The 26,572-nt window shown below is 50.5% G+C and overlaps 2 protein-coding genes across 3 annotated transcripts; both read right to left on the bottom strand.

Annotated features, from left to right (window-relative positions):
* Positions 1–1,203: 1,203 nt before the first annotated feature.
* On the bottom strand, positions 1,204–2,761 carry LOC124484981. 2 transcript variants are annotated; one of them, XM_047046156.1, is made up of 2 exons: positions 2,600–2,761; positions 1,204–2,509 (listed from the first exon to the last, which is right to left on the bottom strand). In XM_047046156.1, the coding sequence occupies exons 1-2, from the start codon at positions 2,759–2,761 to the stop codon at positions 2,039–2,041; spliced, it is 633 nt and encodes a 210-aa protein (XP_046902112.1). In that variant the 3' UTR covers positions 1,204–2,038. The 2 variants fall into 2 exon arrangements, with proteins under 2 accessions (XP_046902112.1, XP_046902111.1); XM_047046155.1 differs by having other exon boundaries at positions 1,204–2,203; positions 2,294–2,761.
* On the bottom strand, positions 1,204–26,572 carry nck2a (NCK adaptor protein 2a). The gene is made up of 4 exons (XM_047046146.1): positions 26,333–26,572; positions 9,831–10,072; positions 3,582–4,363; positions 1,204–3,162 (listed from the first exon to the last, which is right to left on the bottom strand). The coding sequence occupies exons 2-4, from the start codon at positions 10,054–10,056 to the stop codon at positions 2,968–2,970; spliced, it is 1,203 nt and encodes a 400-aa protein (XP_046902102.1). The 5' UTR covers positions 10,057–10,072; positions 26,333–26,572; the 3' UTR covers positions 1,204–2,967.

A 26,572-nucleotide genomic window follows, 5' to 3' on the forward strand; every position in this document is an offset into this window, starting at 1 on the left:
TAGAAGACAGCCATATGTATACTACCTGTGTGAAAGAGGAGGTAATGGTGGAAAGCGGGATGAGGGAGAGAGGGAAGAGTTAAAAGCTTTTCCATCCATGAAGGCGTGAGGCCAAGTTTACAGAAGAGAGTGCTTGATGACTGTTCTCCGTTCTTTCCAACCAGCAGCTGCTGTAATGCACTGTGAAGCCCTACTTCACGTGTGACTTACATAAGCCAGGAGCTGGTGAGGAAGAGGAGGAGAGTAGAAAGAGGAAGACCTTTTAAATGCACTCTGGAGTCTTTGTCGACCAGCCTTTCAATTTTCCAGAGGTGGGGATGATTTGACCATTCTACAAACCTGCGAGCACACACACAAACTGGGCTGCTACGTAGAGTCAGTTAGCCATGGATAACGGACAGGGAGGGTTTCTCTTCCGACACTGGGAGATACACCACTGCCCTCTGTTGGTGCTCCAGGAGTACTGCATAGGGACCCCTCCCCTCTCTGTCATCACCTCCCTCCTCTCTCTTAGCAACTCCTCTCCTCCTATCCCACCCCACCCCCTCCTCTCCCTCTACCCCCCCCTCCTCTCTTACTTGCCCCTACGCATCCTCTCCCCCTAACCCCTTTTGGTCTCAAATCAACACAGCCAACTTCCATTTCCCCATCCGTCCTTCGTTCCTAAGATCAGTTTGTTTCTTCGCCGTCTCTTCTGAGGGAACTTTGTTGCAGCATGAACACCAGCTAGTCATGCCCTATGGCACCACAGACAGAGAATAATAACAGTGCTCCATGACATCCAATGTCTGGCACAAACCTCTCCCTATCTAATCAGCGTGACATATTGAAATGTCTGGCTGTTTTACCTTCACAGGTTGTCTGCATCACATTTCTAGGCTGTCTGTTGGCAAGACTGACTGTGGACATCTGAAAGATAGATATTAGTCATTCTTTGTAGTAACATTCAGGCAGGACCAATCAATTAATCTGTGAAATCAATGTGACGGCCCTGTCTGTCAGTAGCCAGGTATCAGGCCTGCGACAGACAGCGCTAATCGATGGCAGAGTCAGACACTCACTCATCCTCGCAGGCCTGAGGACTCGAGAGCCCGAAAGGCTGCATTTAACATGACTGACACAGATGTAATCAGTAGTGCCATCAGCAGTAATATCAGGCTAGCAGACGAGGACCAATCACTCATCAAACACACGACACATTGCTTTTTCATTTATAGTATTCTGTAAAAACTTTTATTGAACAAAAGTATTTCAATTCTCACCACATGGTCGGCGGTACAGTACCTTAAGTTGGATCAAAACGATTCATATATGCACCTTGTCATTTCATTCTGAATATATACACACAGTGGACTGAAGAATTAAATAACATTGCTCAATAACATTCAGATATATCATCATCATCATTTGTTATTACTCTTGAATTAGTGCTCTCCCTGGTTTACCCTGCTATGTGGGCGTCAGTTAGTCAAAGACAAGAAGAGATGAGTTGCTGTGGGTCTCAGCAATTGGGACAGTAGAGTCCATTGGAGTCAAGTAGAAGCATCATAGAATGGATCAAACGACAGATGCAGTCAAAGTAAAGAAGATGAAAACATCCTATAGCGGTTTGGCAGAATCGAGTGGAGTAGATGGCTGTACAGTTAACCAATCGGTAGGCAGAACGGTCAACGGGCAAGGATTTGAAACCAATAGAATGGCTGGATTACAGGTAGTGGGTGTGGCACATTTGGTTGTTGATTACAGACAGTCCAGTTCTCCAGACATCAGAGGCTCTCTCCTTCTCAGTGGACTACCACTTCTTTCTTCTTCGTTACTACTTCCCTCCTTCCTCCACGACTTATTTACTCAACCAACCCTCTGTCCCTCTGTAGTCAGGACTACAGCCAGGTACACCGACATACAGCCTTTCAGCATCGCATGCTCCACTGAACGTTGGTCACATTCGAGCTATAATGGCGCCCCCTACAGGAAGACAGCGATGATCAAAATGGCTGATGCAGTCTCAGTTACAAGAGCCAGTGGAGAAGGATAGACTTCAAGGTAGAGGGGGAGGAGTAGGGGGGAGAGGAGCAGGAGGAGGGCGAAGGTAGAGAAGGACTTCTAAGAGCACAGAATGAGGAGAGGGGTCTGGGGTTGGCGAGAGACCACAAGGCAGAAGTGTGTCCACCACGCTGACCAGCACTCTGAACCACTGGAGAGGGTTCACCAGCACTCTGAACCTCTGGAGAGGGTTCACCAGCACTCTGAACCACTGGAGAGGGTTCACCAGCACTCTGAACCACTGGAGAGGGTTCACCAGCACTCTGAACCTCTGGAGAGGGTTCACCAGCACTCTGAACCTCTGGAGAGGGTTCACCAGCACTCTGAACCTCTGGAGAGGGTTCACCAGCACTCTGAACCTCTGGAGAGGGTTCACCAGCACTCTGAACCTCTGGAGAGGGTTCACCAGCACTCTGAACCACTGGAGAGGGTTCACCAGCACTCTGAACCTCTGGAGAGGGTTCACCAGCACTCTGAACCTCTGGAGAGGGTTCACCAGCACTCTGAACCACTGGAGAGGGTTCACCAGCACTCTGAACCTCTGGAGAGGGTTCACCAGCATTCTAAACCTCTGGAGAGGGTTCCAAACAGGCATTGTGACATGTTTCAAAAGGAAACAGAAAGACAAACAGCCCCCATACAGACAAAAAGACAAACAGCCCCCATACAAACAGCCCTCCCAGAGTTCAACATTCTCCCTGCCCAGCTCTCCAGACATACGCGTGTGTGTGTGTGTGTCTGTCCAAGTCGTCTGTAGGATGAGACCCCACGATATTACAACAAGAGGACCCAGAGCTAAGGCTTACATTAAGACGAGTTATGGATATTTGTGGGCACTGGGGAGAGTGTGTGTGTGTTTATGTATATATGTATTTATACTTGTGAGTACCTTAGGTCTGTTAGTGTGTGTGTGTGTGTGTGGTGTCACAGCAGTGGTTTGACCAGGTAGAGCTTGTCGCCGTGCTCGCTGGTGAAGATGGGAGCCTTCTTGTAGTGCTCCACCAGTTCTTCCATGGAGGAAAACCTGCGCTGGCCGATACAGTAGGAGCCGTCAGCCAGCAGCACCTTAAAGTGCTTGTTCTTCCCCATGGCCTTCAGGGACACGGAGAAGTCACTGGGCTGGAAAGAGGGAGGGAAGGAAGGAGAGTTGATGGAGGAAGGGAGAAAGAGACCGATAGAAGGAAGGAGAGAGGGTGGGAGAAGAGGGGTGGCAGAGAGAGGTAGAAGGAGGGAGATGTGGAAAACAAAGGAAATCAGTTTATAAAGTCATTCGATATGTATAGATACAATACACAATACACTCATTCACCAGCAGGGGGAAGTATGGGACTACAGCAACGCCACACCTCTACTCCCAACTCCTGTCTTCTCGTTCCCTCCCAGACCTCTCTATCCCACCTGTCGTCCTCTCTGTTGTTTAACTCCACATCCTCCACATCTCCCAAAAGATCTTTCCTAAAACCCCTCCCTTTTCTCTTCCTCCACCCCCTCCTCCACCCCCACTTCCTCTTCCTCCTCCTCCCCCTCCCCTCACTCACAGACGACTCGCTGTCCCGTATGAGGAAGTCTCCCACATCTGCCCTCTCGTTGAGGACGCTCTCCGCCTGGTTCCGGGTGATGCCTCCGTAGTACCAGTCCCGGCCCGCAAACTTGCCCACCTGGACCGGACCCAGGACGGGCCTCTTCAGCGGGGAGCTGTGGACCGGCGAGGAGGGCAAGGGCCTGGAGGCTCCGTCGCTCAGGACCACCACATAGTTCTTGGGGACCAGGCCGACCAGGCCGCGGCTGGTCCTGCACTTCCACCACTCGGGGTCGTTCTCGGGCTTCTCCACCACCTCCATCACCTCCCCCTTCTCAAAGTTCAGCTCCTCCTCCGTCACGGAGCTGAAGGGGTACAGAGTCTGGACCGTGTGGAGGACTCCGCCCCCTGCCGCCCCCCCGTTGGCCAGCGCCGCCCCGCCTCCGGGGGCGCTCCCCGGCCCCACCCTCCCCCTCGGAGGCTCCTCCCCCGCCAGCTCCTCCTGGACGTAGTTGGAGGGGAACCAGCCCACCCTCCCCCCCTGGCTTCCCCGCCACCAGCCGTCGCTGCACTTCTCCATGACGACCACGCGCGACCCTTTGGCCAGGGTCAGCTCGTCCTCGCGCTCCGCCGTGTAGACAAACTTGACGGTGGCGGGGATGTCCAGGTCGTACACCCTCTCGGCTCCTCCTCCCCCACTTCCTCCCCCTCCACTGCTCCCATTGGAGGGGCTCTCCGTGTCGGAACTGGGCGTGGGGGAGGTGTCACGCGTGCTCAACTTCCTCCTGGTCTTACCCAAGCCTAGGGAAGGAGAGAGAGCGGAGAGGGAGTGAGAGAGGGATAATCCTTATATTATTTCATCTGTTAACAGGACATTTTATTTTCCAAAAAACAAGCCTTTCAATTGAACCGAGATCACATAGGGTGTTTCGATTGAGATTCGCTCTAATGACATTCGGTGCAGGCTTGGTTAGTAAACATGGTTTGTGTGCTCTGCTGAGACTCATGATGAGCCTGAAGTCTCCAGGCCTGTAATGGCTCATTACTGGACGACAGAGGAGAGGAGAGCCAGCAGAGTAGGCTGCTTAGCGTGGGCCAGCCCTGATGCCAGCAGCTCCGTGGGGGTAGCATGAAGGGGTTAGAGGGGCGGGGAACTAATTGAGGCTGCAGGCTGCACTTGAGGCCCAGTGGGAAGGTAAACACATTTTATCAAGTATGCAGGGGGGCACTTTAACCTTAACACACGCACACCCACACACACACAAACCGAAAGAGTGGACAGGAGAGAAGGAAGGCTGTTCGGTCTCTGCTAATGTCCGCTTGCCTGCCACAACATCAAAAACTCTCCCTCCTACCTAGCTAGCCATCTCTGCTTTAGCCTCTCAGTCTCCCACAGCACAAAGGCTTCACTTTTCAAAGTGGCGCCGTTCAGAGCCTGGAGGCCAGAGAGCACCAGGACCTGAACACTTCACACACTGCCTCAGTCTTTCAGCCGTCACAGGAGAAATCATTTCAGTCTGTGATGGTGCAGAACCATCCACCTCGAGGGACCTGGGTCCAACAGCTGAAAAAGATGGAGTGAGTTTGACTGAACTCTAATTTGCACTTTTGAGACTGAGCCACACGGTACAAAGTTTTTATTTCTGTTAAATATTCATCCAGTTGTGTGAATTGAGAAGAGCGGTTCTTTGTGTCTCGGCTCTCTAGGGACGGCCTCCTGCGACAGTTTGCACAGTAAACGTGTTGGAGTAAAGCCTTCTCCTGAGTCTACACGCATGTGTGGGTGATTCTGACACACGGAGGAGGAGTAGTAGTAGTAGCAGTACTACTAGATACATGCACATGTGGGGGGATTCTGGTGCAGGAGGACAGGAGGACAAAGGGGGCAGGAGGACAGGAGGGGCAGGAGGACAGGAGACAGATTGGCTGTTGAGCAGCAGGCAGAACAAGGAGGGGTCAGCATGGAGGAAACAGCTCTGGCTGAACTCGGGGAAGTTGTCGGGTTCAGGGAGAGTGGCACCAAACTTTCCTCCTCTCATGTTGATGATGGCGGGAGAGAGAGACAGAGAGAGACAAAGAGAAAGAGAGAGAGATCCCTGAGCAGCTGTCTCTAACACACAGTGGACCAGGCACATCAGAGAGCCCAACTGACAGGACAGAGAGAGAGAGAGACGGAAAGAGAGAGAGGAAGAGAGATGCAAATGCAAACATGTCAGGAATACAAAACAGATAGGACTGTTTAACTGAACAGGGTAAACTGTGATGTGACAGTATCTGTAGGAGAAAACGGTGTGTTGCACCACATGAGACGTGTGTGGGCACGTGCAGTCTAACCCAACACGTTTATTTGAAAAATCGTAGCGTTTCATTGGTGAAAACAGCCCTTCAGGGATTCAATGATTCCAAGGAGTTTGAAGGTTATTTAATCTGTTTACTGTAAAGTCATGTTTCTTTTTTTGCACATATTTGTGGGTCAGTATGTAATATAATAAGCTCTGTTAACAGCTCAGTATACACACACACACGCACAGACACAGATAACCTTCCATCTCACTCATTTCCACTTCATAATCACTGGCTTGGCAAAGGAACTTGGTCTACATTCCCTCCTCCCACACTCCCTCTCCATGTCCTCCACCAGACACTCCCACTGGCCTGGCTGTCTGGGAGCGTAGCTGAGTAGGGGTTAGCTACCCTGATCCCATCCCCAGCCCTGAGACAGACCCATCTCCAGCTCGTACTGGCTACTTAGCGTATGCGGTGTCTCCTCCCCTTTAAGAGGACACACCTGGGCCAGGTGTGCGTCTTCCCCTTTAAGAGGACACACCTGGGCCAGGTGTGCGTCTTCCCCTTTAGGAGGACACACCTGGGCCAGGTGTGCGTCTTCCCCTTTAAGAGGACACACCTGGGCCAGGTGTGCGTCTTCCCCTTAAGAGGACACACCTGGGCCAGGTGTGCGTCTTCCCCTTTAAGAACATGTCGGAAGCAGAGAGAACACCCCTTCCTTTCCCGCTGCAAACTTTTGCTTTGAGTTGTGGAACATTTTTGACTTTTGTTAATACACCCTTCAACACCATCATGATTTATTCACCCCCATGTATACCATTGACCTACATACCTCATCATTGGTTATGGTTTAAATGATTATTTCTTTAACCGATTCATAAAGTACCACAGCAGGTAGTGCTCCCTCTTTTTTCTGTGGCACTGAGCCGGGTTTTTGACACTTGTTACATGAGGCAGTTTAAGCACCTGACCTTGTATTGCATGCTAAGTGTTTACACAGTGGTAGGCTTCTCACAGGAGCGTGTGTCCCTGGCTGCATGTGGCTGCCTCCCCAAGCAGCCAGCCTCACTTCACTGGCTCTACACGGCACAGTCCACTAAACAGTCTACAAACACAAAGGCTCTGTGTGTGGGGGGGGGGGGGGGGGGGGGGGGGGTGTGTGTGGAGGTGTAGGGGCTTGTAGAGGTGTAGGGGCTTGTAGTGGTGTAGAGGCTTGTAGTGTTGTAGGGGCTTGTAGTGGTGTAGGGGCTTGTAGTGGTGTAGAGGCTTGTAGAGGTGTAGGGGCTTGTAGAGGTGTAGGGGCTTGTAGAGGTGTAGGGGCTTGTAGTGGTGTAGAGGCTTGTAGAGGTGTAGGGGCTTGTAGAGGTGTAGGGGCTTGTAGTGGTGTAGGGGCTTGTAGTGGTGTAGGGGCTTGTAGAGGTTTAGAGCAGGGGTCGGCAACAGGCGGCCCGCGGGCCAATTGTGGCCCGCCAGCGATTTTATTTGGCCCGTCAAAATATTTCCAATGATATATTTTTTATAACGTTTTTTTCCCCGTCGACTTTTATTTTGAAACCGGAAACTGGGTATGGTGTCATTAGATGTTGTCGACTTCATGCAGCGCCGGCGTCGCCTGCAGCCCGGTTGACTTGAAGTAACCAATGGCATTCTCAGCTTCAAGGCAGCCGGCTGTCGGCGCTGCCGTCGCTGCATGAAGTCGAATACACTTATTGACTTTTCTGAAGTATTTTTTCGCCATGTCATCGCTACCATATGATCGCTACACCTCACGGCTGACAGATCGCCTGATGTGAAAGCACAGTTATGGTTAGTAATCATGGGCAGCGCTCTCTATGGCAGCGCTAGGAAGGGGCTAGCAGGTGCTTCAGCACCCCCAAGAAAGACCAAAGCACCCCGATAGCACCCCCCACGACATTGCTTATTAATTTATAGTTTCAGGCCCGGAATGGCCATCGGGAGAATAGGGAGAATTCACGGTGGGCCGCTTTGCCCGCTTATAAATTGGGCCAGAAGATCGCCTGCTTTCTCTTTGTTTTTTTCACACACCGAATAACAGGATATGCCTTAAGTTTGTTAAGTTACTGTGTGACTGAAAAGTAAGCTAATAGGCTACATTGTGTTTTAATCTAATTAAGCGCATGATCAGACCGTGCATTAAAAAGTGCAGTTCAGTTGTCGCGCATGTTTCTCAAACACAAACCATAATTTATTGTTGTGGAGGGAGTTAGCTAGATTAAGCTGAAGCGAAAAAAATAAAATGGAAGGGATAAGATCCCAGGAGGAACTGAAAAAGCCAGGTAAAAAATTAAATTTTTGCTCGCATTAATGTGAAGTTCCGATTTCACCTCACATTAAAACCTTGACTAGGTCCTAGTAATCCTATTCTCACTTGATGACAGTATTTATGTGCACCAACGATGACGACCCACCACGTTGGGATGACAGTGACGACCATGTTGATACAGTTCGTTAACAGACCACCAATGGGCTCATGCACATGGTTTATTATCGTTAGCTATTTGTAGTAGACCTACCCATTCTCCATATAGGCCTAGTTGTTGCGAGTGCACGTATCGCAAGGGCACCTATCGCAGCGTCTAAATAGGCAGTAACCCAGACTCTGGCCCGCCGTCTAGTGGCGAGGAAAAATACTGGCCCGTGGCCCAAGTTACTTGCCGACCCCTGGTTTAGAGGCTTGTAGTGGTTTAGAGGCTTGTAGTGGTGTAGGGGCTTGTAGTGGTGTAGGGGCTTGTAGTGGTGTAGGGGCTTGTGGAGGTGTAGGGGCTTGTAGTGGTTTAGAGGCTTGTAGTGGTGTAGGGGCTTGTAGAGGTGTAGGGGCTTGTAGAGGTGTAGGGGCTTGTAGAGGTGTAGGGGCTTGTGGAGGTGTAGGGGCTTGTGGAGGTGTAGGGGTTTGTGGAGGTGTAGGGGCTTGTAGAAGTGTAGAGGCTTGTGGGTCTCGCTGGGCTAGTTCAGCTCCTAGAACAGACTAGAGGGAGAGGACCTCCACCAAGAATGAGGCCAAACTGTTCTGTTCTGTACCTGACACAGTTAGACACACAGAGAGTAGATGTCAGCTCTCTGCACAGGCATTAGAGCCGTTACCATCACAACCACTAGACTTGATTACTGGCTGTGATCGATAGCAAACAGTCACTGATACAGATAGAGACACGAAAAATGAGCACACACAGATGTAGAAACGCACACACGCGCACACACACACACACACACACGCAGTGAGTGATAGCGTTTGGGGAGTGGAAGTGGCAGGCAGTACAATGTTGGCCCACATAGTGGTGGAGAGTCTCCCCCAGGGCCCATCTCCACACGGCCCTCAGGAAGCACTGTCAGAAACAGACACTCAACATCATCCCTCATCCCTCTCTCCTCTTCCTCCTCTCCCTCATCCCTCTCTCCTGATGCTCCCTGTAGTTCTCTCCTCTGTCTTATGTCTCTGCGCTAATAGTTTCTCTACCCCCCTCTCTCTTTCTTTTCTCTCTCTCTTTCTCTCTCTCTCTCTGTTTCATGATGTGTGTTGACAGGATGCAGACTATTTAATTTGTACATCTACGACTGCCAGGAGAAATTAGGCCTGTTTACTGCTCTGCTCCCCCTGTCTTTGCGTCTGTCTGTCTCTCTGCCTCCCGCAACCTTCCTCCCTACCTCCGTCTCTGCCTCCACAAAATGCATTTCTGTCCCTGCCCCTCTCTCCTGCCTCCGTTTCTCGTCATCTGCCTTCCTACCAGGAGAGAGAAAAAAACTGCAAAAAGAGAACTGGAGACAAGAGCAGGAGAGAGTGAAGGAGAGAGCAACAGAGAGATGCAGAGAGGGAAGTAGAGAGAGGGGAAGACAGAAGAAGCCAGATCAGTGTTGGATCTCCTCCTCCAGCCCTGACTTCCTCGGGCAGAGAGGATTACCCCTCAGTGTTTACTGCATCTGCTGTCGTCCAGTAGCGGGGCAGCACACACACACACCTACCTACCTAACGTGTCTTTGATGTTCTTGACCAGCGAGGCCTTCTTCAGGCTGTTCTTGCGCTCCACATAGTTGGACGGCACGTAGCCCGTCTGGTTGGCGGTGTTGCGGACCCTCCACCACGTCTTGGAGTCGTCCAATAGCAGGAGGCGCTCGTTCTTCCTGATGTCCAGTTCCTGGTCCTGCTGGGCCGTGTAGTCCCACTTGGCTACAACTGTCACCTCCTCCGTCATCTTTCATGGAGTCTCCCTGCGGAGGGGAGCCGGGGAGGGGGGGGGGGGGGGGGGGAGAGAGGGAGGACGAGGGGAGAAGGAGAGAAAGGACAGGATGGAGAGGGAGGAGCGGAGAGATAATTGGTCAGGATTTGGTTCGACTACAATTATCGTCTCAAACGTTCTGCCCAGGCACATACACACTCCCTCTTGCCCATTAGTGCATTCGAGACAGCCAGACATGCAGGCAGGCCGAGATTATCTCTGCTCTACTTCACCAGACATGAGTCAGGTAAACCCACACCCAGTCTCACGAGAGCACCTTCCCAGCATGCAGTAGAGAAGGTATGCACAGCACATGTACATGGGAGAATGTCTTTCAACGAGCAGCACTCCATACCCCGGCCCTTAATGTGCTTTACAAAGCCTCAAACAGCCCGTCCTCTCTGCTACCTGCCAGCGTGTGAGCGGGGCGCCACTGATACACAGGGCCCTCTCTGTTTGGTAGAGTGACACCCCTGAGAGATGGGTCTATGTTTAGAACAGGGCTAAGTTCAGCCTCCAGGAGGCCTGGGAAGAGATCGCTCTACTACAGGAAGCAGCATCAGTAAACATGAAACACCCACGGGAGGAAAGGAGAGAGAGAGACCGTGAGAGAGAGAGACACACACGAGACAACAAAGACTGGTATGACGATTAAGCATGATGACAAATATTTTTGAATATTGCCATTATGCTGAGTTAAACAGACAACCCTGTCAAACTCTGGACCATCAGGCATCCGTCTCATCTGTCTGGCACCCTAATGAAACCCATCAGACTTCCATGGTAGATCACTGAAGTCCTCAAATAGCCATGGATTAATAATGGAGCATGTGAACGATAATGTCCCGGGAAAGTATCTATCATGTTGGAGCCTGAAGAAGTGGAATATTCCACGACTTCAAAACACTGAGATGAAACTCAGTTAACTGCCACAGGGCACAGGATAGTGTGTGTGTGTTTGCAGACACACACACATTTGTGACCGTGTGGAATGGAGAACCTGAAGTTTACCAGAAGCAGGTCACCCCCCCCCCCACACACACACACACACACACAAATCCCCTTCTCCTTAATTTTGTAATAAGAGCCAGAAATGAAACACAGCCACTAAATAGAGTTATCACTCAGGAGAAGAAGCACAATTAGACCACATAAAGGATTCCATTACAGCTGCAGCGATGAATTTCTCCTGCTCAGCCGATCCTTCATCTGCTGCTCCAGTAATAGCAGCACTCAGACTCACCGCGCCTCTCCTCTCTTCCTGCAGCGCACATATTACACTCCTCGTCAATTAGGGCAGAGATGGAGACCACGGATACTCAGAGGGGGAGGGGGGGGGGGACGGAGGAGAGGAGGAGAAGATGAAGGAGAGGAGGAGATGAGAGGGGAGAGGAGGAGAGGAGGGATAGGAGAAGGAAGGGGAGAGGAGTAGAGAGGGGAGGAGGGTGGGGAAGAGAGGGAGGAGAAAGATAGGGAAGCCATTGGAAATGTCTACGACCCTCTCTCCTCAACAATTAGCGCTCAGTCAACATGGCTCTCTGTGGGAGAGCTCAGCTCCAAGCTGCTTCCCGTGTGCAACAGTCTGTGGATGTGCCTCCTCCCACCATCCCTGGAGCTGTCAAACTAGAATCTTCCACAGGCTGGAACGGAGGGGGGGAGGGGGGGGAGGGGTTGTGCAATCTGAAGAATTCTGTCTCCGAGGAGGGAATGCAGAGAGGTGAGAAGGTAGAGGGAGGTAAAAAAAAATAAAGTGTCAAAGAGAGAGCGGTAAAAATAGAGAGGTGGTTAAAGGGAGTGAGATGTGCCTTCGACAGGTGGGAGGACCTGATTGGTCCATGCACCGATGAGGTCACTGAGGTCTGCTTTTGTACATGTACAGGTGAAAGAGCCTTTGCAGTTGCTGGTCCTAGGCTTTGGAATCAACTTCCCCTTTCTATCAGGCAGGCTCCTTTATTGTCCGTTTTTAAATCAAAACTTAAAACGCACTTATATGCACTAGCATTTCCCACTACCTCTTGAGTTGTAATGTTACTTAATATATTATTATTATATATTATAATATATTAATAATATTGTTATTTAGTTTTTCTATGTATTTGATGGGTGTCTTTTTCTGTGCTTTTGTTCGGCACCTTGGTCAGCCTTGCTGTGTTAGTGTGCGCTTTATAAATAACATTTACTTACTTACCAGAGCCCCTCTCTCCCCCCTCTCTCCCCCCTCTCCTCTTCACCTTCAGCCCTGCTTTCCATCCCTCCTTCCATCACATCTCTCCTCTCTATGTCACTTCCTCCTCCAATCCCCCCTCATCAGAGCATGTGACAGATCTGCAGCCATAACCGCCAGGCCTCTGTCACGATCTAAGCCCGCCCTGTCACTGTGTTGCCCCACACAGCTCTCCCCTCCCCTCCCCCTCCTCCCCCCCACCCCGCCCCTGACTAAGCAATGATGGGGATGCCACTCACCATTAGATCAATCCTCGACTCTCTCACACACACACACACACACACACACACACACACCATCAATCTCACCACACACATGCAAGCCCCCAGCAGACACGTCAGCGTTAATCCATATACACGCCGATGCCCACACACCCCCCACCAATCACTAGCTTTCACAGCCACCCACCCACACACGATCAATCCTGGCCGTCTGAGCGAGGCAGGGGGCTGTGGCTGGAGTTTAGCTGCTCGCTAAAAGGGGTTAAACACAGTCCTGGCCTGCAGGCAGGCAGACAGGAGGAGAAACCTCAATTAGACCTGATTCACTTACCAACCTAGAGGCGTCTACACGGGTAACTACCGTAGGTTGAAATTCCGGACAGGATGGATAAAACTTCCAAGAATTTACCATGGCCATGCATTAGAATCTATGATGGGGGAGAGGGAGAGAGAAAGAGAGAGGGGGGGGGAGACAGAGTCTGTGCTCGCCTGACCCTTCACCCTTCTATTGAGAGAGTTAAAAGAGGGGGAGAGTTAAAGGAGAGGGAGTGAGAGGAGGACAACAGAATGCTGAGTTGGGACGAGGGCAGCACTTCACAGCTGCTGTCACTCCACAGCCCTTTCAGCCCCACAAAGAGAGGGAGCAGAAAAGAGGATTAGAAGAAAAGAAAAGAGAGGGAACATTCAAAAAAAGGAAGAAACCCCCTCCAGAATTGGAACAGCTCTCCATGTTTGGAATGCTGGCCAAAGTGGGTAAATAAATGAACTGATGCAAAACAACATCCTCCTTCCTCATTCTCTCCATTCTGCAGTCTTTCACTTGATCTGTTTGTTTTTGAAGTTTCTCAGGGCAGTGGGCTGTTCTCCTTCCGGTGTTGGGGGGCTGTGGGAGGGGGGGGGGTCAGAGGGGGGGGGGCTGAGAGGGGGGGGCTGAGAGGGGGGGGCTGTGAGGGGGGGGCTGTGAGGGGGGGCTGAGAGGGGGGGGCTGAGAAGGGGGGCTGTGAGGGGGGGCTGGGGGAGGGGGGCTGAGAGGGGGGGCTGAGAGGGGGGAGCTGTGAGAGGGGGCGGTGAGGGGGGGCGGTGAGGGGGGGCTGAGAGGGGGGGCTGAGAGGGGGGGGAGCTGTGAGAGGGGGCTGTGAGGGGGGGGGGCGGTGAGGGGGAGCTGTGAGGGGGGGCTGTGAGGGGGGGCTGTGAGGGGGGGGGGGCTGTGAGGGGGGGGGCTGTGAGGGGGGGGGCTGTGAGGGGGGGGCTGTGAGGGGGGGGGCTGACACCCTCGTGGAACACTGTTTGGATCGGCTCTTTGACCTGGCCAGACGTAACTGGATCTCACACATGCACCTCTATCTCCATCTCCTTTCTCTCTTTCCCTCCCCCAACCCATCTTCCTTGTCCTCTCTCTTCTCCCTCTCCTCTCCCTCTCGTCTCCAGGTTGGTCGTTACTCCTCTCCAGTTTCAGCAGTAATAAATGATGACCACGTTCAGAGACGCCATCAAAGGCTATCCGGGTCAATAGCAACCATCCATCCCCTGAGCCCTGGACCGTGCAGGGAGGACCCCAGGGCGGCAGGAAGGCTTCGTCATCAGGCTGCCCTTTCATTGCCTGCTCAGAATAGATTCAGGGGTCTGAACCTCCGGCAGCAGCTCGACCACACAGCCTGTCTGACTGAACACGGTCTGGGATCACCCCACATGACAACACCCACATGGTACAGTGAGTTACACTGAAGATTAATGTGCATGCTTGAGAGCATGCGTGCGTGTGTGTGTCCTGTCCTCATCTTGTAATCAGACCAACAGGTCTCTTTCTCTCTCCCATATACACACACCCCCCCCCCCCCCCATCTTCATTACACAGCAGATCACAGATGTTAGGATGCCTTTCTCTCTTTCTCCCCCCCTCCCCCCTCGCCCCTCCCCCCTCCCCCCGCTCCTCCTCCATTCATCATTTCTGTCCCGGCAATTTCTCACGCGTCACTTTCATTTTGTCATCTCCCTCCCTCTCAACCCCCCACTGAGGAACATGGACATTGTTGAGGAAGGGTTTACATGACGATGGCTGGTGGGTGGTCCCTGTTATGCACTGGTCAGAATACCACCAGGGCGTCCACAATCTGGCCACTCTCTCTCCCTCTCTCTCTCCTTTTCACATTCCATTCTTTGCTCTCTCTGATATTTCTCATATTCCCTCCTTTTAAGGAAGCACAGCCCCCCTCTCCCTCCATCTTCCCCCCCCTCCCCACTCCCCCTCTCCACTCATGACCCTGCACCATCATTATCTCCTCTGGCCTCCCTCTGTCCCTGCAGCACCCACACCCACACCCACACCCACACCCACACCCACACCCACACCCACACCCACACCCACACCCACACACAGTCGTGGATTTGTTGCCATCTGCATGAGTAGAGATGTGGGTTAAGTGTGTGTGTGTGTGTGTTGTGAAATCAGTGATAAGGGTCACTGCCTGGCCAACTGCTGCAGACATGGCTACAGGTTACTGTACAGAACACACAGTCACACTACCTTCTGCTGGTTACTGTACAGAACACACAGTCAGACTACCTTCTGCTGGTTACTGTACAGAACACAGTCACACTACCTTCTGCTGGTTATGGTCAACATAGAACGATGACAATATAACTAATTAATGAATACAAATGATACTGATATAGAAAATGTCTGAATCAACTAAATAAAATCTGTTTTGGAGAGCAGTGATGAGAGCGCAGGATGTTCAGAGAGTTGTACAGGGACACATTGACAGGGAGGTGCTACATCATTAGCATCCCTCTGAGGATTGTGGGGACAGGAGGGAGGCAGAGGAAGGCGAAACAAGCGCGCCTGTTCGCTCCGCCTTTTCATCAATTAGCGAATCACCAAGAGAGAGCAGACATGCAACAAGGACACAGGGGCTGTACAGAAACATGAGTGAATAATTAGACTGGGAGAAAGAATCATTATTCTTTCCCTAAAGAAAAACTGCTCTAATTTCAGCTTCTTATGAATACTGCTTGGTTTTCCCTCTGTTCCCTCCCAGCCAATGAAAAGCCTAGCATCCATGTGCATCACCAAGCCTGATATTGATCCCTAGCCTTGACCCCCCCCCCCCCCCCCCCTCCCCCGTGCAGTGAACACGCACCACCACACCAATACAAAACACACAGGAGCGGTTTGCAGAGCACACGTGCACCACACACACACACGCCTCAGGTCCTAAAGGTAAGAGGGTAAATGGAGAAGTAGATCTGCTGGTCTAAGCAGTTAGTCTAGAGTCAGCTCCCCACACACACACTCCACAAATATACCCACCATACACACTACAAACACTCCCCCTCCACACGCACACGATGTATGATTCCTCTAATCCCCTGTGTGTCGTTTCCCCCCTGCAAACATTGAACCCTCACACTTAGGAAGTGTGCACACACACACACACAGCACCAGAGGCTAGGGTTAACTAAACACTGTCTGTATTATGTGTGTGCCAACTGCATGCATGTCATCTGTGTGTGAGCGTGTCCTGTCATGACAAATGCCGGTAAAAACCCCTGTCGAAAGAGCCAGCCCATAGCTGTTGTTGAGCTGTCCTTCTGTCACCTGTCCTGACTGAACACACCATGCCTAGCATACGTTTAAGAAGTCATTATCAGGTCATTACCTATTAATGTCACATTCCGTATATGACAGCTTGTACAATTGGAAAGTCAAACCCCAACAGTCTCAGTTTGCAGTTTGAATATTGATGTGGGAAAGCCGTCAGTCTACATGAGCGCTTGAGTTTGTTAGAAGTCCGCTCTGGGCGACGTAAACAAACTCTGCTCTTTTGTGCTCTTACGCATGCGCACGCACCTTCGCGCACAAACTGTTACGCACAATCCCACGGCCACAAACCCACACGCGCCACACAACCTCCACTCTCGCCACACAACCTCCACTCTCGCAGGTGGGAGTTGCAAACATTTTAGTGATGCAGAACAGTGGAAAAGCAGCCTAGAGCAAAGAATGTGTGTGTGAAAGAGAGAGAAAGCCAGTGAGAGGGCGTGCTATGGAGCGCTGTGGTGTTCTGGTGGTGTGGGGAGCTGAGAAGGCAGCCGAGCCGGGGGATGGAGGACCTCAGGAGGAGAGCATCTCCCTCTGGCTGCTGCTGCCGCTGCTGCTGCTTTGTAGGTTCACATATGGGCCACGTCATCTCTGTACACGCCTGGAATCATACATGTAATCATGTACACGCTCACGCTGAAAGACCCAGAGGCAAGAACACAGCGCTGCTCATAATGAGAGAGAGAGACAGAGAGACAGAGAGAGAGACAGAGAGAGAGACACAGAGAGACAGACACAGAGAGACAGAGAGAGACACAGAGAGAGAGACAGAGAGAGAGACACAGAGAGAGAGAGAGACAGAGAGAGAGAGAGACAGAGACAGAGAGACAGACACAGAGAGACAGAGAGAGAGACAGAGAGAGAGACAGAGAGAGAGACAGACACAGAGACAGAGAGAGAGACAGAGAGAGAGACAGAGAGAGACACAGAGAGACACAGAGAGACACAGAGAGACAGAGAGAGACACAGTTAAAAAGAGAGAAGAGAAGCGAATAGACATTGTGTATGAAAGAGACATGATGCCATGTGTGTGTGCTTGAATGCTTGTGTGTGTATGAGCAGATGTGTGTAGGATGCCGTACTAGTCACTCAGGAGATCATTATGAGCGATAATGAGCGTGTGTCAGCACACAAGGCTGACCATGCATGGTAGATGAGCTCTGCTCTGTATTCCTCTTCGCTCTCAGACGTGTACACCATTCTAATAAACAGAACAAGCCTCTCGTGTTCTTATCCAAATGACAGGTCGTCAACACGATCAACCAGGTGAAACGGAGCTTAACATCGGACAGGCGTCCCGTGTCTGTGAAATCGGACTTTTGAGTTTCTCCTCGTCGCTCTCCCTCTAGTTGACTCTCAGAGGCTGTGTTTTGCTTTGGCTTTGTACTGTACCTCTACACCTTCTCCTCTCCTCCTCCCCCCTTCATGCTCTCCCCTGAATTATTCTCTTTGATGAGCTGGAGTGGAAGGCTCCAAAGAGACCAGGCTGGTGGTTGGGGAGACGAGAGTAGGGAAGAAACACAGCAGGCACCTCCTCTCCACCTCCCTCTGCTCCCCACCTCTCCACCTCCCTCCTCTACTCCCCACCTCTCCTCTCCACCTCCCTCTGCTCCCCACCTCTCCACCTCCCTCCTCTACTCCCCACCTCCCTCTGCTCCCCACCTCTCCACCTCCCTCCTCCCCACCTCTCCTCTCCACCTCCCTCTGCTCCTCATCTCTCCTCTCCACCTCCCTCCTCTGCTCCCCACCTCTCCTCTCCACCTCCCTCTGCTCCCCACCTCTCCACCTCCCCTCCTCTACTCCCCACCTCTCCTCTCCACCTCTCCACCTCCCCTGCTCCCCACCTCTCTCCTCTACTCCCCACCTCTCCTCTCCACCTCCCTCTGCTCCCCACCTCTCCTCTCCACCTCCCTCCTCTGCTCCCCACCTCTCTACCTCCCTCTACTCCCCACCTCTCCTCTCCACCTCCCTCTGCTCCCCACCTCTCCTCTCCACCTCCCTCCTCTGCTCCCCACCTCTCCACCTCCCTCCTCTCCTCTCCACCTCCCTCCTCTGCTCCCCACCTCTACTCCCCACCTCTACTCCCTACCTCTACTCCCCACCTCCCTCCTCCCCACCTCCCTCCTCTTTTCCCCACCTCCTTCATCCCCTCTCCTCCTCCTCCCTCCCTCCTGCTCTGCTCCTACACCTGCAGTCATACCAGCCTGGACAGCAGACACTCATCCAGTCAGAGAAACAGCAGAGTGCAGCCCCACCAGACTAGGATCAAATAACTGGACGAAACGCTCAAAAGCCTTTCAGAGTTTAAAGATGGCACATTCTGGTCTCCAAACCAAGCCCTAGTGTTCAGATGCCTTGTGGGGGTCATCTCTTCACGGTTGATGAGGAAGCCATATGGCCCTGTCCTAAACTGATCTATAAGCCCGAGTCTCTCCCCCAGAAACCTGAGACAATGTTGACAGACTAGAGACATATATCCCACTTTCACAATCTGTTACCCGTATCTCCTATGGATCTGTGCTGGTGTGTGAGTGACTGAGAAAGAGAGAAAAAGGGAAAGAGAGAGTGAGAGATTGTGTGTGTGTGTGTGTGTGTGTAACTCTGATCTGAGGTGTTGACAAACCCAGTGGTACAGGGAGAGTGGTTGAAGTGCTGCCACAGCCACAGGGGGCACTGTCACTACCTGCAGTGAGAGCCTCAACCAGCCTGCGTGTGTGAGAGAGACAGAAGGACATGCAGGTAACAAGACAGAGAAAGAAAGAAACAAGAAACAAAACACCTCACCGGATAGACACACACAAACAGGAGCAGGAAATGTCTTCATTTTCGCTTTGCAGGATGTGGTTTAGTCATCCAGTCATCCACACCCTGATGACACTTAGCAGAGAAGCTGGACTGATCTACCAATCACCTTCCAGGCTACACATCTAGTCCTTATGATGTGTTAATCAGCCTGGCGGCCTGGTTGACTGTCCCGACTGTTTCCCTTTCCTCTGCGTGGTGATGACATCACTCCTTCCAGAGGCCCTGCCACATCACACCCTGCCCTGCCACACTGAATAGGACGCTCTAGAACACACACACACACACACCACAGTCTAGCGTTCGCACTTCCTAGTGCTGAGTGTGTGTGTGTGTGTGTGTGTGTGTGAAGGTGGTGGGGAGGGAGAGAGGAGACCGAAAAGGTATGCTTGTGCTCGCGCATGTCCATGTGTTTTGTATGCGTTACTGACTCTGAGCATGTGACCATAGCGTGTCGCCCTGCAAGCCATACGTCTCATAAATAAAGCAGGGAGCTGCATCGTGCATCCTCAGCATGTGTGTTTGTGTGTAGACCTGGAAGCCTATCACATTGCACTTTCAGGGCTGTGTGAACACACACACCCACAGGCAGGTTTCCCTCCAGGAGTGTACCACTGGTGTGAGGAGGGGGGGGGTCAGGTCCCAGCGCCTCCAGGAGTGTACCACTAGTGTGAGGAGGGGGGGGGGGGGGGTCAGGTCCCAGCACCTCCAGGAGTGTACCACTGGTGTGAGGAGGGGGGGGGGTCAGGTCCCAGCACCACCAGGAGTGTACCACTGGTGTGAGGAGGGGGGGGGGGGTCAGGTCCCGGCACCACCAGGACTGTACCACTGGTGTGAGAAGGGGGGGGGGGGGGGGTCAGCTCCCAGCACGGACACAATCAAATCAGTGTGATTTTATTGTCTTGTGATTGACATGTTGTGGTCCTACCTAAACCATGATTTACATTAATGCCTGATATGTTCCTTGTTGCAGTACTTCATGTTTCCAGTCTGTCATTCTATACCATGGTACAGTACACTGGGTGTTCAGCAGTAGTGCATCTTCGCACCAATCTCCCCAAAAAAGGGTTTCAGAAAAGCCGACCCATATGATTATCTGCTTTCTATGACAGATGGTGCATGACTGAGAGTACGCACTGAACCAGGGCCTCAATTCATCCACCCTCTCTCAGTAGGGCTGGTCTAGGACCAGTTTATCCTTGTGAAGAACATGATATGGACAGGTACTGTTTTTAGGAGCTGATCCCAGACCAGCATTACAACCACAGGCAAACTCCTGCTGCCCAGTTAGAGGCCTGATCCAACCAGCTCCCCCAGGGAAGAGGCAGAGCTCCACAGGGATGGGAGATGGGAGGGAGGAATGGAGAGAGAGGGGGATTGGATTTCCATACTCACGCAGTGAAAGTGGTACAGCAGGATGTGTGTGTGTGTGTGGCACTAACATCTAATATTAAAATGAAAAAGTGGTCTGGATCAGCATGGGAGCAAACAGGCCTCGCCACAGGTAGAGGGAAACATTTACACAGCGGTACACAACGCAACAAGATGCACTGATAGAAAACATCCAGTGTTTATTACAAAGGAAGCTCACAGCACAGTGAGCACACACACACCACCTGATTAGGTCGACAGACACATAACCTGTTTCCCGACTTCGTGTCTGAACTAGGCCCTATTGTGTTGGGTCTTGCTTGCCACTTCAGAAATTCTGACAACCTGAGTTACAATGTTGCATATAGTTTGTGTGTGTATTGTATGCGTGTGTGTCCGTTTGTGTGTGTGTGACGGACAGGTTTTTACTGGTGTCAAATTAAATGTCCTAAATTCCATCCCTCAGTGCAAGTCTGAGCAGACCTTATGTGAGACTCGGAGAATGTTCCGGGACGATCTGCGTTTCACTCCCACATTAAGAATCCTAAGCCTCACTGAACAGATGACACTTTCCTCAACTGGAACGATTTCAAATTCAGCCAGCTGTCTTTAGAAGACATTTATAACCTTGAAGTAGAACAACAAACAGGTTGAATGAGGTCTGAAGATTGTGTTGCTTTTCTGCTCACAAACACACACACACACACACACGACACTGACAGTAAGCCCTGTATCATCGGTACACATCTGCCCTTAGAAAAGCACAGTCTGTCTGTGCGTGTGCGACATGAGTCTGTAAATGGGGCTAAACCCAGGGATGTGTGTGTAACATGGGTCATGGTGCCGTGGTGTTGCGGGAGATTACTGGCCTGTGTCTAGGCAGAGAGAGCCAGATAGTAGGAGGGATAGAAAGAGAGAGAGAGAGAGAGACACCACAAAGCCCAAGGCGACCGTCAGCACTTAATTAAATCAATTAGAGCATGAAGGGTCTGTCAGCAAAGCTAACTCACTAACACACTGCAATACCAACACTGTAGCACCTACACATCACTAACACACTGCAATACCAACACTGTAGCACCTACACATCACTAACACACTGCAATACCAACACTGTAGCACCTACACATCACTAACACACTGCAATACCAACACTGTAGCACCTACACATCACTAACACACTGCAATACCAACACTGTAGCACCTACACATCACTAACACACTGCAATACCAACACTGTAGCACCTACACATCACTAACACACTGCAATACCAACACTGTAGCACCTACACATCACTAACACACTGCAATACCAACACTGTAGCACCTACACATCACTAACACACTGCAATACCAACACTGTAGCACCTACACATCACTAACACACTGCAATACCAACACTGTAGCACCTACACATCACTAACACACTGCAATACCAACACATCACTAACACACTGCAATACCAACACTGTAGCACCTACACATCACTAACACACTGCAATACCAACACTGTAGCACCTACACATCACTAACACACTGCAATACCAACACTGTAGCACCTACACATCATTGACACTAATATCAACACCACCAAAATTGCAGTACCAACACAACTTTAACATCACTGCAACACCACACTTACCTCACTAACAGTGACCCATCACTTAAACCCCTTAACTCACACTGTGTATCATTTTAAGTGTGTGTGTGTGTGCGCGTGTTAAAAGGTCCTGAACAGAGTTCCACCCCTGCCTCCATCTCTATCCACCCTCTGCTACGGGGGTGTCTGGTTTCGACCCTGCTCCGTCTCGCCTCCCGCCCCACAGAGCTAGTGTTCAGAGGGGGTAATAGGAAGCCAGCCACACAGCCTGGGAGAGGGCGCGGGAGAGCCATCGACCCCTAATTACTATTTAACGAGCACTTCTGAGAGTGTTTATGAATTAATGGCCCCTTTTGTCTGTCTGGGGGAGGGACGAATGGGGTGGTGGTGGGGGTGTGAGTGTGTAAACTCTAAAACCCCATGAGTAATCCCCTTCTTGGCTGGTGTTTTGTCTTCCGGTGGAGAGGTCAGGATCTGTGACAGTACAGTATGGTAGAGTATGCTTTACCGTAGAGTGCCTTTACATACTGGGTCTGCCAACCCCTCATGTATCCCTAATAGCAGCTTGGTACTGTGGGGTTCCAGACCCAGCCGTGGGCCTTCTGAGACCAGGGCTGAGGTCTGGGGACTGGCCAGCTTGTTACAGCCAGTTCCTCTCTCCTCATCACACTCTCAATCTATCCTATCTGCCTTTTTTCCTCTTTCCTTTGCTCCTCTCCCTCCATCCCAGAGCAGGATTAGGCCGGCTGCCCAGTGGTGACACAAGGACACCAGAGCCAACTGACTGTTGGTTCTGTTGCTGGACCACAAAGTGAGGGAGGGAGGGAGGGTCACTAGAACGTGTAGATAAGACCGCTGAGAATCCCAGTGATGAAACCATACGAGAGCTGGTAGAGAGGGAACGGACAAGAGGGGGAACGGACAAGAGGGGGAATGGACAAGAGGGGAAAAGAAAGAGGGGGGATGAAAAGACAAACAGAATAAGACAGAGAGTGTGAAAGAGTGTGTGTGTTGGTGTGTGTGTTATTGGAAGCAGAGAGAGTTGTGGCAAAACAACTGTGGCAAAGTCATTAATGGGTTCAGCCAGAGGACAAAGTCCCTCATCTTGTTCAGATAAACTCACTCAGATTGCCTTGTTAAAGCCCTGTTGCCACACACGACATTGAGTGCATTTATTACTTACGTATAAGCAAATTGCTTTTGGTTTACTGATGGTAATATCTGAAACTAAAACAGGCAAACAGTAATTTGACATCCCCTGCACATCAACTCTTCGGGCAAACGCCCAGTGTGCCATGTCAAAGGAGCCACAGAACCTTTCTTCTTGTGGTCGGTGTGAGCCTATTTCATGGCTGCCCAGGCATGATTAAAAGCTGAATAACAATGAGATAACCTATGGACCTCTCCCTCTGTCGCTCTCTGTCTCTGCCAACATGGCTGAAACAGCCCTAGATAATCCAAATGGGCCGGCATTCTTTTCTTTTTTTTCTCTCCGCCAAACCTTTTTCTTTATTATTCTTTCTCCTCTTTTGGTGATGTTAAAATTTCCCCAGGGAGGGAAAGTTCACGTGTGACTCGATCTCACTTTCAGTCCTGATTATTTCTATCACGGCCTCTGACCCGGCTGTACTGAGAAGAGGGGACCGGATCTTTCTGGAGCTCTTTTAGTAAATCATACCAGACCCAGAAACATTTTCACTTGTGGAAGTAGCACTTTGTCATGTAGCCATAAACTCTGAGCATTTACACATGTTCTGTTCCTGCAGACGTCCTGTCAGCGATGTTAACTTGGCAGCCTGGGTCACAAACATGTGATAAAGCAATATGTTTAAGTGGAACAAGAAACCGCTAGCCTAAATATCAAGGGGACAAGAGAGGGCTGGGAGTTAGCAAGCCTCCGCAGAGTCTAAACACTATAATTATAACCTTTTTAGAGTGACATTGAAGGCTATTTAGGTCAGGGATCCTGAAGACAGCAGAGTAGCTATGATGGAGAAAACACTGAAGCAGCCATGTTCTGATTAAGAACACGCCGGAATGTTAGACAAAACCGTAACACAAGTACTTAAACAAACACACCAAAAACCCTAAATGCTCCAACTTAAACTCTGTATCCAATGGGATCAGAAATAACAAGAGTATCAGTTGAGGATTTCATAAACCTCCTTTTTCGGTGTCCGGTCCCTTTCTCAACAACAGGTGCACCATCGGTCTCTTCGGAGATCGCAGCCAGAAATCTCACAATCAAAATCAGTCCGGTTAGCAACACAATCTGAAACCCTCAGCTCCACAAAGGGACTGACAATAGATGCCGTGTCATCTTCGCACTGATATCTTTGGCGAGCGCTAGGAATCTCTCTCTCGATCAAAATCTCTTGTTCTGCAAAGACACAAAGCTTATGAAACCCTAATACAGTTCTTTTGTCTGCCAACTGAAGGCTGTTACTGGGAGGATTATGTGAGTGGTTGTCAGGACAGATTCCAGAGCAGTATCCCAGAGGAGTAGACTTAGCAGGGGCGAAGAGAACACAGGCAGAATGCATGCTTTTCATACCGGTGTGCTGTAATGTTGAGAACGTGCTGTTGAGAACATATTGTAGAATGACTATGCACAGTCATTCATCTCATAGTTTAGGTACCGACAGCGACGTTGCCCTTTGATGCATCAGTGATGTTCTAACTATGAACTGCCGTGGAAAGTTTTTATTTATTTTTTTATTACATCCTCCATGTGCTGGGTGCGAAACTATGGTGAGAACAGCAGCTCTGCTTGAAATCCACAAGAGGCCAAGCTAGGTTTCCACAGCCTGGGCGGACTACAGCAGCCAGTCAACACAAGGGAGGTCTAGACACCTGCATGTGTGGGCTCTTCCTAAATCGTCCAGTCAGCTGCAGAAAACCATTAATTAGCCAATCCTCTCCTCCCCCTACTGCCTCTTATGAGACGACATCTATGCTGTCAGCAGCTAGGCTAGATGACAGGGATGGTTGTTTTCCTAGTAGCGGTTTGCCTGCATGTCTGTCTGTATGTGTGTGTGCGCATGTGTGCGTACCTGTTAGCTGAGCTGCGTTTATCAGCTGTGTCAGGCAATGTTCAAACACCTATGCTGATAAAGCCACAGGGGTTTTGCTGAAGGTGTATGTAGGCCATTTTTTTTTTATTCAACTTCAAAACACAGTAAATTACAAGACAACAGGTTCCCCCGGGGGCGAACAATTAGGAGCGTGAGAGCCTTTCTCCTCAGAGGGGAACGCTGTTTCTCTGAGGCAATACACCCACATTCTAGAACTCCCAACACAGTGAAAATCTCACCTTCTTGGAATGGGAATCGAGTCGAACAACAACTTTCTGGCAACATACCTGCCACAGCACAGCGAACCTTGTCCCATAAAACAATGTTTCCATGGCGACATCAGAAGAAGGCGTGGCAGCGCTGCAGGTGCGGCCTTCGTGAACGCCTGGCCCACTGACTATTCGGCAGGCTAGCTGGCTGAGTGGTTGGCTGTGTGATTGACTAAATATCAGCAGCCGAGTCATGCTGGCTGATGAGTAACGATCGCTTTGAACAGGAAAACTCCCTTACAAGCTAAATAAGTGTACCTCTCTTCACCCCTCACTTATTTTAAATTCTGTAGATTTAAGGTAAATAAATGTGGATTCATTCTTGATTAAATGTTGTAGGTAGTCCCTGACGTTTTCACAAACTCACGCAGCAACACAAAAAAGAATGTGTTTTTAAAAACGACTACTCTTACGTCTCTAGAACTAGGTAGCCTACTGTAGTGGATACATTGAGAACAGCAGGTGCGCCACTCTTGATGGAATTTCTTTAGATTGAATCGTGTATGAACTGCCCCAGCCAAACTGAGACTTCATTTAGCGCCAGTCGTTTAGCCTAGTTGTAAGTCCAGTCTTGGAGATAAATAGGCAACCAAAAATCCTCATGGCAAATGCGTTTTAAAACAAAACCGAAATTGCCAAGTAGACAGGAAAAAAATGACCAAATGGGATTTTAACACCGTGGGTCAGAAAAAAAAGCTGTCATAAAATGCAAGCCATGGTTCTAAGGCGGGCGAATAAAAGGGACATACATTGAGAAACATACTTTAAATACTAATTTTATAATTTCACATTTGGCAAATGGCAAGTAAGCCTAAGCAATTTGTATATTCCTGTAACGATAATTAAAACTGTAGGCTACTAGCTACAACCTCAAACGGCCGCCCGAGAGATGGACAAAGACCGAGTGCCCCGAAAGTGAGACAATATAACCCGTTTAGGCCCAGAGTTTTGTCCTTGTTCCAAGGTCTGTGTTTGAATTACTAGCAGCAAAAACGGCAGTCGACAACATAGTTCCAGAGAAAGATAACCGACGCCATTCACCAACTTTCAGTGATATGCTTTAGAGCAGAGTTGTATTAAATGTTCTTACCTTGTTGGTCACTCCAACGAGAACTAGTTACCGCGGGTTGCTGAAACACACACACAAAACAAAGCTTTTCTGAAAAGACTACGGGAATATTACACGCAACAAACGGCAACGATGTGTATTGGTTATTCCGTGTTAGCTTGCTCGGTTTTTACTAGCGGTATGGCTATTCGACTGGGTGTCTTTTCTCGCTTGTTCTCTCTCGCAAGCTGTCTCCTCCTCAATCTCGTCCAACCGGCGACG

The sequence above is a fragment of the Hypomesus transpacificus genome, chromosome 23, assembly GCF_021917145.1.
Source record: "Hypomesus transpacificus isolate Combined female chromosome 23, fHypTra1, whole genome shotgun sequence".
NCBI lineage: Eukaryota > Metazoa > Chordata > Actinopteri > Osmeriformes > Osmeridae > Hypomesus > Hypomesus transpacificus.

What these genes read in the sequence shown, in the direction of transcription:
- nck2a (XM_047046146.1), bottom strand. Translation starts at nt 10,056, where the DNA reads ATGACGGAGGAGGTGACAGTTGTAGCCAAGTGGGACTACACGGCCCAG. An exon ending in GAACATCAAAGACACGTTAG is followed by an intron (nt 4,364 to 9,830) that starts GTAGGTAGGTGT and finishes CTCCTTCCCTAG; the next exon opens with GCTTGGGTAAGACCAGGAGG. An exon ending in TACGGGACAGCGAGTCGTCT is followed by an intron (nt 3,163 to 3,581) that starts GTGAGTGAGGGG and finishes CCCTCTTTCCAG; the next exon opens with CCCAGTGACTTCTCCGTGTC.
- LOC124484981 (XM_047046156.1), bottom strand. Translation starts at nt 2,761, where the DNA reads ATGTCTGGAGAGCTGGGCAGGGAGAATGTTGAACTCTGGGAGGGCTGT. An exon ending in TCCAGAGGTTTAGAATGCTG is followed by an intron (nt 2,510 to 2,599) that starts GTGAACCCTCTC and finishes TTCAGAGTGCTG; the next exon opens with GTGAACCCTCTCCAGAGGTT.